General features: G+C 34.6%; 1 protein-coding gene across 1 annotated transcript; it reads left to right on the top strand.

Moving 5' to 3' along the window:
- The first annotated feature begins 719 nt into the window (after window positions 1-719).
- Window positions 720-14022, top strand: LOC129262548 (uncharacterized). The gene is made up of 2 exons (XM_054900677.2): window positions 720-1764; window positions 11673-14022. The coding sequence occupies exons 1-2, from the start codon at window positions 1722-1724 to the stop codon at window positions 12467-12469; spliced, it is 840 nt and encodes a 279-aa protein (XP_054756652.2). The 5' UTR covers window positions 720-1721; the 3' UTR covers window positions 12470-14022.
- Window positions 14023-18577: the final 4555 nt, after the last annotated feature.

Below are 18577 nucleotides of genomic sequence, written 5' to 3'. Positions count from 1 at the left end.
CCCCCTTCTCTGGTTTATAAACTATACATTGACATTCCCATTTATGAGGTCTAATGGAAACTTTATTGGAATGGTTGATTTAATATGATTGGTTGTTGAGCAATGTGTCCATGGTAGTTGATATTGATTTTCCAGTTAACCTTTTTGGTAAGTTTAAAGGTGAAGCTATTTAACAACACCATATGAATTAATCAAACTGCAAAACGAGTCAATTGATGATGTAATGAATAATACAGACCAGTCTTTGTCTTTATTCTCATTATTTTCTCTTGTTTCTTTACAACCTAGTTCTTATAGGACTTAAGATTTGTAATGAAAAAGGACCCCAAAATGATAACAGGAGCAAAAAATCTGGCTAATGAATGACCTGTTTACATACTCCCCTTGACTGATTCAGTAGACTCTAAGCATGTTCAAAGCGAAACATAAAGACTCCCATTGGGCTAATAGGCTTGGATATTAACCTTGAATGAAGACAACACTCGAGGGAGAAAAGTCTTTGAAGAGCAATTTTCTAGTCATGCCGAGAGATATTAAATTGACGGTAATATTCCCAGTAACGACTACTAATTGGTCTCGAAAATAATATGCCCGCCGCGAAAGGGGGTTCAGGTTCACACCGGGCCGTTTAGGATTACCCCTATTGAAAGAGAGATGCAATTTACACCCCTCCCCTACTGCGATGGCTCTTTAACGAGGTGAGGTTAACATTCATCCATGAGTGCTTAGTGAGTTATGAATGTTAATGTAATTCATTGTAGAGAGACAGAAAGAGGGAGAGAGAGAGAGAGAGAGAACGCCACCAACTGAAATAAGGAGGAAGTTGGTAATTTTATTTTGATGGATGCTGAATAGGATTTTGGAACCTGTCTTTCATCTTCGGCAATCTAGTGCCAGAATCGTTGTGTGAAGCTCTTAAGCTCGGAGCCAAACAAAACTGAAGGTGCCATCCATACAGAGGTTTGTCTCGCCATTTTTCGACCACCAAGTCACCAAGCAAACATCTCAAGTCAATCCGATCCGACATCGCATGAAACTGATGCACAATCGAATGGTCATCATCCGCTGCTGCTATTTATAAATGCTGTGTTATTGAAGCCATACCCCGCACACTTCCTTAAGGAAGATAAAAAAGAGAACCTCTTACTGTCAAGCTAAAGAGCTGCAATCGAATTCCCGTTTTTATCATATTACATCTTTTCCTCCAAAGTCATCAAGGACAGTCATACACCTCTCGTCATTAAATATTTCACTTCAGGATATACTCCATTTACATTCTGCTAAGGATCACATCTTGTGTTAACACATAGAGTTTCATGTTTAACCTGAATAATAGTCAGTCTATAAACGCAGTGTACCCCTGTTCGGTACCATCGACTATAAATTATCCGTTTTATTTCCCTTTTTACGCTAAACTGTATTACCTACTGACTTCTTCCAGGGGAACTTCCCTACCCAAACTATAGATCACAATTAGCATATTTGCATCTTGGTTGGATATCAATTGAGCGTACATATTAGGTGTTTGAAGGAGACGTCTGACTGGCTAATTACAGGGAGTTAAACCTAATATCGAACTACCCCCGAAGTAATAGGAAGAGACCAATTGCACCAATAACTGACCTATCGTGTCATCTCGATCCTTCACTCCGCCTCGCACATCAAACAACAGTATACTGTGTGACAACTGACAGTCCGACTGCACAACCACAGATCACAATATGTCTTCTCCTATTTCTGCCCTGATTATCCTGGTTCTAACAGGTAAGAAAACACTACATTTATATTAGTTTTAGACAATTCGATTATTAAAAAAAATACAGTTCTATTGTGTCAGTATGGCGTGACATTTGCTAGAGGACCTGTGCGAAGGAACACGTGGTAATAAAATATAATGAAAAATATTGTCTGGTTATTAGAGGTTTAGCAAATCGTGTATGATTTAGATCATATACGTTAATATAAAAAAAAACCTTGTACGCTCCAGTTTCCATTTCGGGCATATTAAAAATGAGGGTGCACTAGAAAATTCAAAGCGCTTGGAAGAAAACATCTGTCATGTCTGTGTTAGAAGGAGGATGGAGTTCGGACTTGACGTAAATATAGGTTGTCGATTTAAATCTTCGTCCTTAACATTAGGAACAAAAGGCGTTACTTTCCTTGCTTACTTATCACTGCATTACCAAGGTTACTCGATAATATCTTTGCAGTTACATTGTCTGGAGAACTTGATACACCCGCCATTCGGGCTCATTCGGCTTCACTCCAACCATATCTGTTTCCACTTTTCAAGGGGTGATATATTTCAGTGGTCTACACGCGATGGCCATTACACGTCGTCCTCTCTTTCCAATAATAACCCAGTTAATGTCTTGAGGTCGATGAACTTGCGTTTGTGATTGTGTTGGAATTAAAATCTCAGCGGGGCTGCTATTTTAAGGTGCTCCTTTCTTGCCCCATTTGACCTTTTCATGTCATATTTTCATATTAGTACCTCGTTTGATTGTCGTTTATAAGTACCGCTCTCTTCAAACCTCCCGCCTCCGCGTATACATGGCGTATGAAAGTGAATCGCTCGTACAGGTGCTTCAGTTATAACTTTAATTTCCCAATTATGAAGAAGGTACCAGCCGCCATTTCAAGTAAAAACTAAAGAATTGTGCACGCTGGCAATTACTGTACTTGACTCGAGAGTTAGAGGAGGGATGTAACTCAAATTACAGACCCTCGATCTGTCAACAGTCCAGGACCTGACCTGTTGGGGGAAATGTGTGAGAGTGAAAATAACCTTTATCTTCATTTTGAAAATAACATTGCAATATTTTTGTTTAGATCAATACAATAATAATATATGACATTCATACCGTATAGCGCTTTAAACGAGTGTTTCTCAGCGCTTTACATATGAATTAACACAAAATCATGATACAAATTCGATAGTGAACATGTACATTCTCATGAGATAACAAAACTTAAGTTAAAAAATGCGATATGAGAAATCATGCATAAAAATACCTTTAAATACTTAATATATCGGCGAAAGAGTGAAAATGATATTCATGGTAAAATAGATTAACATGTCTTTTCCGATGATGGAGAGATATAAGGGGTGGGTGTTATGTTGCTCAAATGAAATGCCATACGAAATAACGTAAAGCTGTGATAAAGGAAATTCGTGTCAAAAGCTTCTGAAAAATAAGTCACCATTTGATTTACGTCACCTGCACACTCTAACCATCTCGGAATTATTTCAAATACAAAATAATTGTTCTGAATGTATATTTTGTTATTTAAGCTTATGATTTGTTATTATTCATTGTGGTTTCATTTATGTATAAAACCTTTGTTTTGCAAATGGTTATTCATTGATCCCATGCAAAACAAGAAGCAAGAGATCTATAGATGGATCTAGGAAACATCTTTTTTCTCTCTACCTTCTGCCTTCTGCATATACGCTTTCGCTTTCATTTCTCATGATTTTTTTTTTTTCATTTTGTGAATATAAATTTAAGTATGAAAGCTACCAAAGTTTGAAAGCCTTTGATAAACAAAAGAAGCATTCTCTTTGGATTTTAGTAGCCAGGTTATCTTTTACTTAGGAAAATACCATTAATTTTTTACGAAAATCGGAGAGTGCCACCAGAGTCGATGACTTTTACAAACTACCTCAGCCAGACATTTAATCTACTGAGAATGGGTTTTTTGCTAATCTTATGATATCATCTCAAACCTGAAGCTCAAGTCTTCCGATTTGGATATAAGAATGCATCGTTTAACCTCTAAGTACGACAATACGCCAGACGGTGGCCTGTACTTATAGAGAAGAAGAAGAAGATTATAATAATAAATGTATTTTGAACATCGAGGAATAACCAATAGCCAGCATGTTATATACACAATCATAGTATCAATGTGTAACTATTGATTTGAGCGATAAGTTCTAATTGTTAATCTAAAAGTCTTGCTTAAGAAAACTGCTTACACTAAACAATCTTTGGGAACTTGAAGTAAAACTGCATTCGTATATCATGATACCTGGGTCACATTCAGTGCTTGTTCCATGTTAAGGCCACCGCACACCTTACGACTGTTCGCGATCCGATTTTGGAACAAATCGCATTTTGCTCATTTTCTGAAAACGTGAATGGAACATATCATTTTATTTGAGGTTAAAATGAATTGAAAGAATACTAATATAACCATTTTGAAAGATTGCAAGCCTTTATTTTGGAGTGAAGGTCAAATTAGTTTCAAATCGTAGCCAATCGTACGACTGCTATGACGTCATTACGACTAGACATTAAATTCGCTTTTATTCTAATAAGGATGATAGCATAGTCACAGATTTGAACGTAGGTATTCGTACAATGATTTAGAACATTACACAGTAATATATTCCAAGTCTCAATATTAGCATCAAATTCTACTACATTTTATTCTGAAATCTGGTCGCAGAGTTCCTACGGGAGTTACCACAAACAGAAACAGAAACAGAAACAGACCAATCGTAAGGTGTGCGGTCGCCTTTAGATTACCCAGTGACTACGCCGAATCAGATATGTAATTAACACAGGTATAAGACACAATATTGGCTTCAGTCAGAATTTTTTAAGGAACTAATGTGTCAAATCTCGAAGTAGGCCATGGAGCATAGGTTCAGGGAGAGTTGATAGAAATCATTTTAAATATTCTGCCAAGTAGTAGTTATAATATGCCTAAAATAATCATTTCACTGTTACGTTGACATTTAAGTCAGATTCCACACAATTCGCTTGGCATGTACCTGGGCTGTGTATAATCAACCCATTTAGTGAACCAAATTTCACCAGTGATACAAATCTTATTTGGCAAAGAAAGGGTCCCATTAATTATAGCTAATATTATTACGAAGAAAAATATAATCAAATGTCGTTTTATGCAGGTAAGAGGCTTTACTGTATTAAAAAATAATAACACACCTTGTTCAGTTAATCATTTGACCTCGATTCGTGGATTAAGTCATCTACTCCTAAATAAGGTTAGCGAATAAGTACCCGGATGTATTCAATTTTGTTAATAAAATATGACCTTCATCAGCATGGACGAGCTAATAATGATCACGACTACAATTAACATCAACTTCGATTCCCTCAAATGCAGTTGCATTTAGCACATTCTATTTAATGATAGAGGGGTTTAAAGTTATCCTTTGGTACTAAAATGATATTTTCTTGAAATCCATCCAAGTAAAGTGTTTTATGTTGCAAATGTGTCACACAAGAAACACCTGTCGACTCAAATTTTCACTGCTGAAGATCCAGCAATAAACAACTCTGTTCTTGTCAAATTATTATGTTGACTCGAATCTTACCAAACGACAATATACATGTATAGCCAAAGTGTTACTACAAGTTCTTGTTATTTTGTAATATAATTTAGCCTATTTTCGTGTTGGAACCCACGTGGCTCTGTATTTAGTCAAATAATATTACCTGAATCTTGTCAATTTTTATCTTTATTTAAAAGAAATTACTATATTCGTGTCATTTTTTCTTGAATAGTAGTCGGTGAAATGCCACTAGAAAATACCTTAATTAGACATACCGATGCATACCTCATTAAAACGATTGTGATGTCTACTACATTAATGGTGTTGGCGGTGGTGTTATTTGAAACTATGGAACCCGTTGAGTAATCGTATGTTGAAGTTGGTTTTTTCGAAGTATAACAGCCCCCATAAAAAAAAACAATAAAAAAAAGAAGGCATGTTCCTAATTTTAGCGTGAAATTCATCATAATCACTTGTAAGATAAGCAAGTGTAAAAACTCCAAAACACAAAACATTTTGGCAATGGAAGTTAAGTAAAGATTCGAACCTTAAATCAGGGACCTGTCGACTATTCACTTAAACGTTGCAACAGTATAAAGATAAGCATTTAAAGCGATAATCCTACATGCATAATGACTGGCCAAAACTTCAAGTCGTTGACACTTGCGAATAGAAAAAGAGGGTAAGAAGAATAATGGTCAAGCGGGTTCATATCATTCCAAAAATAAACGAGATTTTATCGAAGGGTAATTGAGATTTCCGACATTTCTATGGAGCACATTCCTTTCAGATGCGACCACAAACCTTCTATAAGATATCACATAGCAATATCATCACCCATTTTGAAATGCTCTTTAAAACACAATGCCCCTTAATAATGCTACTTTTAAAGCTTCGTGGGGTGGTAATACTAGCAGTAAAACAGTGTTTGTTCTTGTCGGGCATGGTGGAGGTTGAGGTGGTTAATTTAATTATAAAGTGGACGATATCTGAGGAATTGGGTAATAAGAAATGACAGCAAGGTTTTTTGGTTTACTATAAAAACAGTGCATTAAACTGACATCATGATGGATAATCAAATTATATAACCTTCATACTGAGTGACAGGACTGAACATAAGTTACATTCGACAGATTATATAATGCTAGACCCCGTAAGATTCCATGTTTATCAATAAGATCTCGGCAAATATGCCCTACAGTGCGTATCACTGTAGATAAATCCTGTAAAATTATATATTTCTAATATCCTGAAGCTTTTTACACATTTAAACATTGGTACAGCAAATGACGATATTACTGTCAAAAATCTTTCCGCTTGAGTGAGCACAACTTACTTATGAAAAGTTCGTAAAAAATGATTTGCGCATAATTTGGAAATATATATATGAATAAAAGTAAACGTTAATCATGAAAAACACAACTTGTTTTTAACTTGTTTCTGCGGAAATCAATTTCTGCGAGCTTTACAAAAGTGGACAGTGCTAACTGTCAAAGTTTTTTATTTTCATTTGATAAATGAGACCCAAACCCAAGAATATATGTTGTATATTTGTTTTTATTCTCAAGACTTTCTCAAAGTGTAAGTGAATGTAAAAGAAAAAAGAATATGAATAGGGCTAAAACGGAGCCTAAGGGAAAAACATTATCATCAAACGGCTGAACAAAACAATGAAGCAACATGAATAAAAACAAAATAATCACACACCCATTAAAAGAAGAAGAAGGAGAAGGAGACGAAGAAGAAGAAGATGACGATGAAGAGAGATGAGTATGAACCCCTATAAAAACACACACACATTATTATCATAAACAATTCTTTGGTAGATAAGTCCCAAATGACAGGTGAAGTGTCGCACTGCGAGAAATCTTTAGTAATTTGGATATTGAATTAAAATTTCTTGACTATTCAAGGTAAATGGGTGCTGTTTCTAGGAATCGGGAATATATGATTGTCTCCTTATAATTATAACGATTCGAGGAAGGTTTTTCCTGTGTAGAAGCAACTGCCACATACGCAAGATTGAGTAATGGTAAGATTTTCACGAATCTGTATTAGCGCCCTCTATCTCACTCGAAATCCGTTTTTAGGGAGAAAACGTCTCTCATTAATCTTGATCAAGAATGGTAACTCCATGGAAATTGAAAATAGCATAAGGTTGGTTATCAGTGATACAACAACCGCATTTAACTACCACTTTATATTCCTCTGAACAAAGTCCTCACGAGAAATGTTATTGAATTTGATTGAAACTGCCAAAGGAAATACGGAATGCATGAACAGAATGTAGTCGGCCCTGTCCATTGTAAGTTCTATTCCAGTTAAGCCAGAACTTTCCCCGCTGTTGTGAGAGATTCACCCTTTCTCTGAAAGATTGAAATGGCGAAAACAAGCACTGGAAGCATTGGCGTACCGTGGGTCACGACAATGGGGGCACCAGCAAACATTTTGAGTCGCTTAGAAGGCGCGCGAAGCGCGCTCAATTACCAGGTATGCTGACCTAATAGAGACATTCCAAAGACTGTGCCATTAACCTGATATCTCACTGAATAAATAATGCGAGCGGAAAATTGTTGATATTTAGACCTAAAAAAGGGAATTTTGCATAATGTGACCCCTAATACGAATATTTCAAGGACTATTTTTAAGGCATTCATGAAGAGCATGTATATCTCATAAGCTCACCATAGTGCTGTTTTTGTTATAATTACACCTTAAACACATGAACTCAAGAGGGGCATTCTATGCTTGTTTTTAATAATTCACTAAGACCATACGTATTTCTCTTACCAAATGATGCGAGCGCAAAGCGCGATCTGAAAATTATTGAAATATTGACCTGAAGAGGGGCATTCTCAGGCTTGCTTTTAAGAATTCACTTAGACCACACGGATTTCACTAACCAAATGATACGAGCGCATTGCGCGAGCTGAATTTTTTTTATATTCAGACCGGAAAAAGGGGCACTTTTTAAAGGACTGTTTTTAGGAATTCATTAAGAGCAGACATATCTAACCAATCCTCTAATGCGAACGTAAGAGGACTGAAAATGTTTTATATTCAGATCTTAAAAAGGGAAATCACTTTAAGTAGTCATGAAAAAGAAGCACATATATCACGAAATAAAACAATAATAACTCGAAGTGCGAGAAAATTTATTTTGTGTACATTGACTTCAAAACGGGATGTTTTATAGTACAACAGGATTATATCTCATTGAATATAAAATGCAAACACCAGGAATGATGGACACATAGGCCCTCAGCAAATTATGTTTCATATATTTATACAAAAAATATGATGTAATATAATACAATATCCAATAATTTCTTCTCCCCCCACTACGTTTTTCTTTCTTTCTCCCTCGTGGAAGCGTCGTGGTGTAGCGGTTCTGACTCTCGCCTTGTAATCAGAGGGTCGTATGTTCGAATCCCACCATGGCCTAGCATCCTTTGGCAAGGCGTTAATCCACACTTTGCCACTCTCCACCCATGTGTTAAATGGGTACCCGGTAGGATGTGAAAGCCTTTATGTAGTATGCCTAGCAATTGAGTCTTGGAACTCTTGTTGGAATGCTCCCCAGGGAGTGGAGAAGGTGCATACATTGTATGCGGGCATGCAAGGATCCGATGACCGGGGTAATAATATGGCTGTAAAGCGCTTAGAGACGTCGTTCCGATGTATTAAGCGCTATATAAATGCGGAATATTATTATTATTTACCATTTACCAGCCGGTGGGGGGAGGGGGGCACGTGCCCCATGTAGTTACGCCACTGACTGGAAGTTTTGTTTTACCCTTGTTCAATCATAGGTCCATGGTTCAATATATACATTATTGGAAGAACAGCAAATGTGTTTGCTCATTGTCAAGTATTACCAAAATGTATTCTCAATAATTTAACAATGGTAAATGGTGGTGATTGTTTTTACCTGATTGCCAATAAAGCATGAATACTTGTAAGCAACCAATCAAAAGACCGACGGCTTAAGGTCCTCTCCGAGGGACCTGGTAATGAGGATGATACCTTTTGGGTTCAAACTACATATTTAAGTTGTTTAATTAAAGCCCCCGTCCCACGTATTAGATAAGCGTGTCATTTACATCATTGCAATATTTCATTTATACATACACAAATTCATAAATTTTACAAAAATAAAAATAATTTATTTGTTTATTTAGATCATTGGCGCCTATCAACTGCAGGAAAATTAATTGACTGTATTATAAAGTGACGTAATGAATATTGGGTTATCATGGGATATTTTGAGTGATTTGTTAGTACTTGATGCAAAAGACCTGAGGGAGGGGGTATCTAGTGTTTTTCGGAATAGCCTCTCTTCTTGCTTAGAGTATACTGTCAACAACTCGGTCGAGTCGTGTCATTCATAGGAAATTACTCGTCGATGTTTAATGTCGGATCACTGACGCGCGTTTTAAATACAGGAAAGCATTAACGTTTCAATCGGGGATTATTTTGACACGGTATCCAAAATAGATTATGGAAACAATCATGCCACCATGTTTGATTATAAATCTAAATATCTTGCGATTTTTTAAAGTGCTTACTGTATAAATGTAATCTCCGGACTATTAGCTTATTCCCGACTAGAATTTACGTCAAAGATGTAATTACAATGTATGGCAGATTTTTTATCAATTTAGATGTACTTAGCATAATGAATTAAATGACATAAGGCCTAATATTAATATAGCGACTTGCGTAAACATGTATTCGTATTTGCTGATATTGAGAGAATTCATACACGCTTCTATCAAGTAGCATTGAGAAAAGGGGCACCATTCTTTTACATCCATGTTTATTTGCAACATATAGATGTTAGTACTTTATATCACAATTTATCATAATTAATAATATCATCACCAATAATATTACTAGTTACTATGCCCATTTTTCTAGCAGTTCAATAATCATTTGTGTTAAAGCAAATGTAATTGTTTCGTTATGGAAATGGAATAGGCCTATCCTTTCATGTGATTTCCTGTTTATGCAATTTACATGTGTATGTTGAATCTTCTCTGGGTTAGCGACTTTTTAACTAGCAAATCTAATTATTGTCTTTGAAAATTATATGGGATTGTAACATCTAAATATAGGATGTACATTTTTTCTGAACTCAGGTTTAAAGTTGTGGTTTAAGTATGATTAGCCAATTGTTACATAAATCACTAACAGTAGATATATCACATTTCAGCTCATTTTGCTCTCAAATCATTCATAATTGTCTAGAAAGTATAAATAGATGATTGTCTTCACCATCGATGAATCAGGAAAGAGCACAGTAAACAAAAGAAACATACAACTTAATAAAAAGTTTGACACTTTTGGCTTCCCATAATTTTAGCACAGAGTTAGACCATGGTCTAAGTTGAACCTGACTTCAGAATACGGGCCATTTTCTCACGAAACTAGACACATTGTCCGATCTAGTAGTGTTGATCATGGGTAAATTTGCAAACAAGTGATCAAATTACATTATGATATTACCGGAAAACATGGGTTGTAAATCGTGCTAGACAATGGTGTAATCTCATAAGACTCGTGCAGATAATGTTTTGCAAGTTATTGAGCGTCTAATGAGAAAGGCATTCTGAAGATTTCTCTTTCTGATGTGTTATGTCAACTGAAAAAGAAACTAAGAAGAATATACAAATATTGTTTGGAAGTAGACATGCAATATTTTTCTTTGAAACTGAAATCTCCTTTCCATTTCTCCTGCTTGTTCAATTAAAAGTTCAATCTACCTAATCACATAATGTAGGCCAAATTATCAGTCTTGGGACTATCGTGTTTTTCAATTTGCGTGATAATTTTTTTTATGAAATGATGTCAATATCTGAAAAATTCTTCCATACCAGTTTCGCTTTTTGAATTAAATTTGCGCTATTGCGAGAATAACATGAGAGCTGTTTAAATAGTACACAGCAGGAGAAATATATATGTTTGTAATCCTTATGATGACTTTCAAATATCTTGTATCAATTCATGCTGTTATATTAAAAATATCAATTCCTTAATCTCATGTCACAACTAATACGTATCATAAATACGATATAAGATTTATATATTTTATTTATTTTATTTTATTTATTTCAGTTTTCTTTTACCAGGGTAGCCCCTTCAGTTACGTAAACTGATTTAAAAGAGGGCCCTTGGAAATATATTATTTCTCTCTTGTAATTTGTTGATATGAATAGAAAATTGAAGTGGGGAGGTTTGTTCTGGCTGGAAAATATAAAAAATAAAATCAACATTCGACCAATTCCTTATTAATATTCTAGCCCACGAAGATCTGAAAATACTAAATGTCAATTAATTTTCTCTTTTTTTCAAAACAATGCAGTGATAACCAGTATCGTGGGTTCGCCATTAAGAAGTGAGAAAGACAGGTGGCTCGAGGCGATGGGTCTTGCTGATTCTCCTGGAATCTATGTAGGACCAGGTCCCGTTGACCTAGAATCCAGTGGTGACTTCGGAAACATACTCGGCAGTTTACAAGGCAGCGGTGATAATCCATCAGAACCAGTTAAGCAAGAAGGATTTGATCTCACTGATATTTTGATCGCAGTGGACCACGAAACAGATCCAGTTTCCTTTATTCCATCAAGTGAAAGCAGCAGTATCACCAGTAGCAGTAGCAGCATGAGCAGCAGTATTATCGAGGCATCTTTGAGCGAATATGATGGTATTGACTCCGAAGAGGAGGTCCACATCGAGGACTCTACAAGCAACAAGTATGATGGCGACAACGAGCTCGGGACTGGAGCTATTGACGGTCACAACCAGAACACCTTTGATAACAACATGCCATTCCACCCAAACACTATACCTGATGCCTTCCAGAACGGCGCTAACGCTGAACTTGGACCTGATAAGGAGATCAACAAGATTTCCACACGGGCAAAGGCTAATCCTAATCCCAAAGGAGTGAAGCCACACCCCAACATAGCCGGAGAGAGGGAAAAGTCGGCTGTTGCAGGGAAGGGGAACGCACCCCCAAATGTCCTGAAGTACACGGCTGTTATAGGTGTTGTAATGGTTGCTGTGGCTGTCGGCATGGGGGCTCTACTGAGTGCGATAGGACTTGGAGCCGTAAGACTTATCAAAAGAGTTCGGAAACCTAAGGCCGAGGAGGCATGATAATCGCGTCAATCACTCTTGAACAGTATTCAATCTTTATTTTTTTTAAGAAAAAAAAGCTGCGTTGATAACGATGTATTTCACGTTATAATGGATTTTTTGTTCTTTTTTACTTCCGAACGTCATAAAACAATCAAAATATATACCACCGTCAATTAACTTTAAAAAACGTCGGATGTGTTTGTATGACGGCCTCTTTGCTCGCCTAAAAACATTCTCTGCTACAAAGAATTAGTTATCATAAAGTACACTAATTACATTCATAAGGTGGGAGCCGTCAATGAACATACATGTAGATGTTTTGGAAAAAGGAAAATATATCTGTATTAGACCTGCTACGTAAAACTTTTATCTTAGGCAACACTAGAGCATGCCTGAGTCGCAAAGCTATATCCAAAAATTCACATGAGAATTCAAGGAGTAATTTTTTTTCCAAATACTCAACATTTAAGTGCCTTAAAGTAAAAAAGAGATATTGATACTCCTAATATCTAATTATTTTAATTGAGGTACATCAAATATCATATCTCGAACATCAATATATTTTTATGTTGTCATGTCGCTAGTGTATTACCAATCATTAACATGACAAATTCATGGAAATGGATTTCATATGAATACCTCATGTTAACCAATGTCTGTGCATAGTTTTTCATTCAATCTGCCGTTTCTTTTCTGTATATAATTATATACATGTTCGTTATTATTGCTTCATACAGCTATGATGAATACAAGATGCAAATAAATGTTATCTTCCCTCATCATACTAAAACAGTCCGAAGTATGCTATAGATTGTATATTATATTGCATTCAAGATTCATGATTTTAAAAGTGCCTTTGATATCAATGCACATTCAAGTTAAGACTCATTATAGTGTTTTGCTTTGTTGAATAGCATATGAACCTGTGTATCTCTAATCATGGGAAAATGAAATCATGTTTAACTGACGTATTTAGAATAAATTATTCCTTTTATATTTTCGAAATTACTTGATTTTTTTAATCTTGTAAATTGTTGTCTCATGATTAGGAAAATGGATTTAAAAAAGAAAAAAAAAAGAAATGGCATGTATTTCATAATGCATCTTTAAGAAATTGAAAAATAAGTTTTCTAATTTGTAGCAATAGAACTGTGTGCATAAACTATACAGTATTTAAAGTATTAAAACAAACGATGCCAATGATATTATCAATATTATCATTAATCCATTGTTATCACAATCCTCATTATTTTCACTTTCACTATCAATCTATTTGATTAAGCTGTAAGATCTACAACTTACATGATATTCATTAGTATGTGCATCAATACCTACAATATTTTCATGTAAATAGTGTACATTGCATTTTCTAATAAGTATGGATGACTCATTATTATGTTGAACACCTTTGTAGCATAGATTAAACATAAACTAATTGTTTTTGCAAAAAAAATCATACTTTAGTGTTGTGTTTTCGTGCGCACTTTATGAAATTGTACGAATTTGCCGTGTTAAAAAAAACTTCTAAATAAAAAATGTCTTCTTTTGTAATAAAATTGAATAATCATAAACAGGCTTTCAATGTGTATTAACTCTGTCAATCTAAAGCGTAAGACCTTTAAAATTCTATGTAATATTAAGTGTTCGATACTTTCAACCAGCAAAACTATAGGCATACCTTTCAAGAGTAAACTTTAGATAGTATTTCAACTTCTTCAAGTCTTTAAACGATATTTGTCAATTTTTATATAATTTTTTTCTAGCATCGGCATTTACAGAGTGATAAGACCTGACAGTATGTGTCATTTCATAATGGTGCTTGATGTGGTATACATTCAATTGGTGTACAGTTGTTCTACTTCTCATACATTTTAATACCATGTAGGCTAAATTATTTTGGTCTAGTTGCCGTTGGGTCTACACGACACTTGATCTAATACCCGCTTAGCCTAATCACCATTACGTGAAATGCATAGTAGATTGTACTGTTTTCACCTCGTCTACTTTTCGCTTGCACTTTAGACATAGCGCATATTAACCTTATGTATTTTCAAGAAACTCTTTTATCCCGAAAATATTTAGGAGTAACAGCACCATGATTAACGTTTACTGATGGTATTTATCAACTAATCATAAACCATCCTCAAAATACCAAAAGTGAAACACATCACTGAGCATTTCAGTTTAAAAACAAAAGACAGTATAGTAGCAAACAATTATTTCATGAGAAAGTATTTCAAATCAAGGTTATAATATTATCATACGTGTACATCTAGTTCTGGTACATTAATGTACGCATTTTTACTCCCGAGCTATTTCGCACAATTTTTTTTTAATTTATACATACAGACACTTTGGCGGTAATTTCGTTGGATTCTGTTCGAACTCATTTTGAGATCGTTACCACAACTGGTTTGTATCTTTAATAAAATGTTCCGCGCGTATCTCTCCGTTACAGCAAGGATAAGCTCCTATATGTGCACGCATTAATGAAATGAGTACGAAAATGACATCGAAATGGTAATATTGATTTATATATATCAATTGTACTAATTTAAGTAAACTGGAGCCAATCATTATCTATACATATATTGTTTAAAGCAAAAAAAATTAACAGTAGTATCCTGAAAATAGTAATTTTTCAGTTACTTAGATGAAACATGTTGGATGTGTGTGTGCTTGTGATTGTTGTGGGTGTGTGTGTGTGTGTATTTGTGTATATGATAAGAATACCCACACCATCATGGAAGGGTCAAGGCCTTAGGACCATGATCAATATTTCGAAAAGTGTTATTCGATTGAATTTAATAGGAACAACCATTCTTCCATGCGCTTCTCTCCATTCGAGCAGGGATATAATGTACACAGTCATGATTCAGTCTGTGATTATTCCGAAGGATAAAGTGTTTAAACGTATCTTATTCAGTGGGTACCGAATCAGAATATATTATGATAATTGTGTTCAATTATTCTGGAATCTCGTAAATTCTATAGTTTTCTGATTATATTTTAATTCACCATACTGTCATGATTATTTAATATTGAACTTAAAAAACACAATTCAAGAAATTCTAAACAAACACATTAACCTTTAAATTATGAATTGACAATTTTTTAATTATTGCATTCGGATGAAGTTACTTTTAGTTACACCTACTTAGCTCACTTTTTATTCAATTTATTTATTCATTCATTTGTTTATACTGTAGAGTTAGTCTGATCGGTTTTGAAAACTGCTTTACTAAGGCGCCCTTTAAACAAACATTAGACATTTCCCTCATTATCACTCATTTCCTGGCAAATTTTTTTTTCTTTATTCAGATTATTTATCTTGATCTGTTGATGCTGGTCAAATCTCCATACGGAGAGATTTTATGAATGCAAATGGCAGCAATTCATGACCCAGAAAGTGTTTTTATAGCTACTCGAGCAAAATAAGCGTTCGGGAAATTGAAATGTAGTTCAATTTTACATTATTCCTAAATAAATAACCTATTATATATTGATATTCCTTGTTAATCCCTCTCCTTATGAATTGTATCATAATTTTATGAATGTATAATTGTATGTATGTTAACTTTACTTTTCATCATTGAATGTTATGCACATTGAAAATTGAAATATATACGTGCGTACTAGAAATATAGGTATTATTATTTTTCCCTAGTTTTCCCAAAACGCAATAAATCACGCTTTTAAAATCTGTTTAATGCAATTTGTAATACCGGCAAATATTTATATAAATCCATGATGGATATTTTCCGGATATCAAGCAATGGTAATTTTGAAGATTATCACTCTATAATAAATTTTCTAGATGTTGGATAGCCCCCCCCCCCCAAATTTTTAAACGTTCATTTGTTAAAGGCAATAGCACACATAGATCACAACTCCATACATTTCATCCATCAGCTTATCACCATCTTGTCATTCCATTTCCTTCCTTAATACTGCGCCTGATCAATAGACCAGAACAGCAATCTTACCCTTGATATACTCGAGAGTTATGTCTGTCACAGTAAGGGATACTGCTGCTAATTGAATTAGAATAGGGTTTCCACTACGCGTTCCCGCATGTCCTTCCTATAAATCACAAATTGCTTGAACATTTGACGGGAAAGTAAAATGCCTTATTTCATCATGAGCAGAGATTTATCAGATTTGGCTATATCAATACTAAGGAATTAATATTAATATTGTTCGTTCGTTACCGAAAGGTACATAGCGTGACGAAATGATCAATGTTAATTTTTTAAAAAGTACTCTTGATTAATATCCACATAGATAAAACCTTGTAAGTGTTGATAATTTTCAAGTGATAATTTAATTCAGTTTACTATTTTGTCAAGCGACCCAGTAGTTTGTTATCTTTAATAAATCAGACTGATTCATTTTTTGTTTAATCTAAAACACAAAGAAGAGTGAATAATAAGCAAAGGGGCAATAGGAGGGAGAGAAGAGAGAGAAAGACAGAGAGAGAGAGAGAGAGAGAGAGACAGACAGAAGGCCGGGGGCGGGGTGGAACGGTATATTTGTGCAATATTTTAATGATAATAATAATAATAATAGTAATGAATATTATAATATCCTTAATTTAATCATTCTAATATATCTTCATTTTGTTGATTGGGTTAGACGACAAGGACGGTGAATAAACTGTCATTAAAAAAATATATAAATCAGTGTGTGTGCCCATTTTTCTTCTTATTGTGGAAATAATCATTCCCTTTTTACATTTGAAAGAAATAAAAGGTTTTAGAGCATTTCAGAAGAGTTATATTGGTCTGTCTCAATACCTTTTTGCATGCAACAACACACAAAACATTAGTCATGTATGATACATTTGGGGGGTGATAACATGTTTCTCTTTCCATTTTAAGCTATCGACTACCTTTAAGTCCGAGATTCGGTTCCAGGTCACGGTTTATTGGGAAATGCATCCTTTGCACTGCTCCTTTATCATTCATTTATATATATATGAAAGAAAAATGATGTGCAAAACTTTAAAGGGAAATCATAGCACCAAAACTCAACTAAGATATTTAAATAGAAATTAAAAGTCACAAGATATTTTTAGAGTAACAGAAGTGCGTCTGCAAATGTGTGTACCAATCTTTCATGTTATTCCCTTTTCCAGTTTACTAAGTCTTTAAGCTTACAGGTAATAAACCCCTTCCTTTCGGCTTCTGTTGCTCGGTTACGGCTTCCTCAGAGGGCGTTTGGTTAAAGTGTTTTGACTTATGTCACGCTTATGAAAATCTTTACTAGAAGTCGATATCGATTCATATATTTCACTACCGTTGTAGTCTTTTTAATATGGTGGTGTCGTGGTCTAGTGGTTAAGGCACGCGTCTTTCAATAATAATGTGAGCCACTGAATGGGCAACTAGATAATCGGCGTCTTATAAATGCTATATATTATTATCATTATTGTCATTAATCTGCAGTTTATGTAGTACATAAATAGCATTCATTTTTCATTGGATCGTTATTATAACTTTAAAGGTCTGCACGGAATAAACAGATACATAGATGTACATAGATACAGGGACAGGCTGCCACTCTGGATTTTCCACAGTTAACTTTAGTCGAAATAAAACTATCAAAAAAAAATTTCCCCTCAATTGTTTTCACTTTGTTTACTGTTGTGCACTCTATCGGTATGAATTGAAACGGTAGTACTTTAATCTATTCTTACCTTCCCTCAGGAAAAACGTAGTGACGTCATCATGGTCAAGAAAAGAAATAAGCACTTTTAGTTGTCTAAAAAATATTCAAGGTGATCGACACTCCCTTTACGGATCTATTTTGTGGATTATATTTCTATGTTGTTCTTAGATTTTTCAATCATCATTGTACCCATCCCAATATTAGACATGCCAGATGCAAAGTATCATTTTCTTTTATGGAAGGTTCTTTTTTCTATATTTTGGAATAATCCTAATGAGAATGATCTATTTTCTTTTATCAAGACAATGTATTTCAAAGTAATTATATGGAAAATGTCTTCAAGAAAAGCCAAAAAAGAATGAAAAAAAATCAGACAATGATGTAAGGGTGATTTTGCACTATATTCCGGAATTTAGATTAAAAAAAAAAAAAGACCAAGGAAAGATGATTTTTTTC

The sequence above is a fragment of the Lytechinus pictus genome, chromosome 5 (genome assembly GCF_037042905.1).
Source record: "Lytechinus pictus isolate F3 Inbred chromosome 5, Lp3.0, whole genome shotgun sequence".
Classification (NCBI taxonomy): Eukaryota; Metazoa; Echinodermata; class Echinoidea; order Temnopleuroida; family Toxopneustidae; genus Lytechinus; species Lytechinus pictus.
Note: the sequence above shows the minus strand (reverse complement) of the source record. Positions and strands in the feature narration are given on the sequence as shown.

Excerpts from the sequence above, each read along its gene's own strand:
- LOC129262548 (XM_054900677.2), top strand. The coding sequence starts at position 1,722 with ATGTCTTCTCCTATTTCTGCCCTGATTATCCTGGTTCTAACAG. Across the intron at positions 1,765-11,672 it reads GATTATCCTGGTTCTAACAG|TGATAACCAGTATCGTGGGT; the intron begins GTAAGAAAACAC and ends AAAACAATGCAG.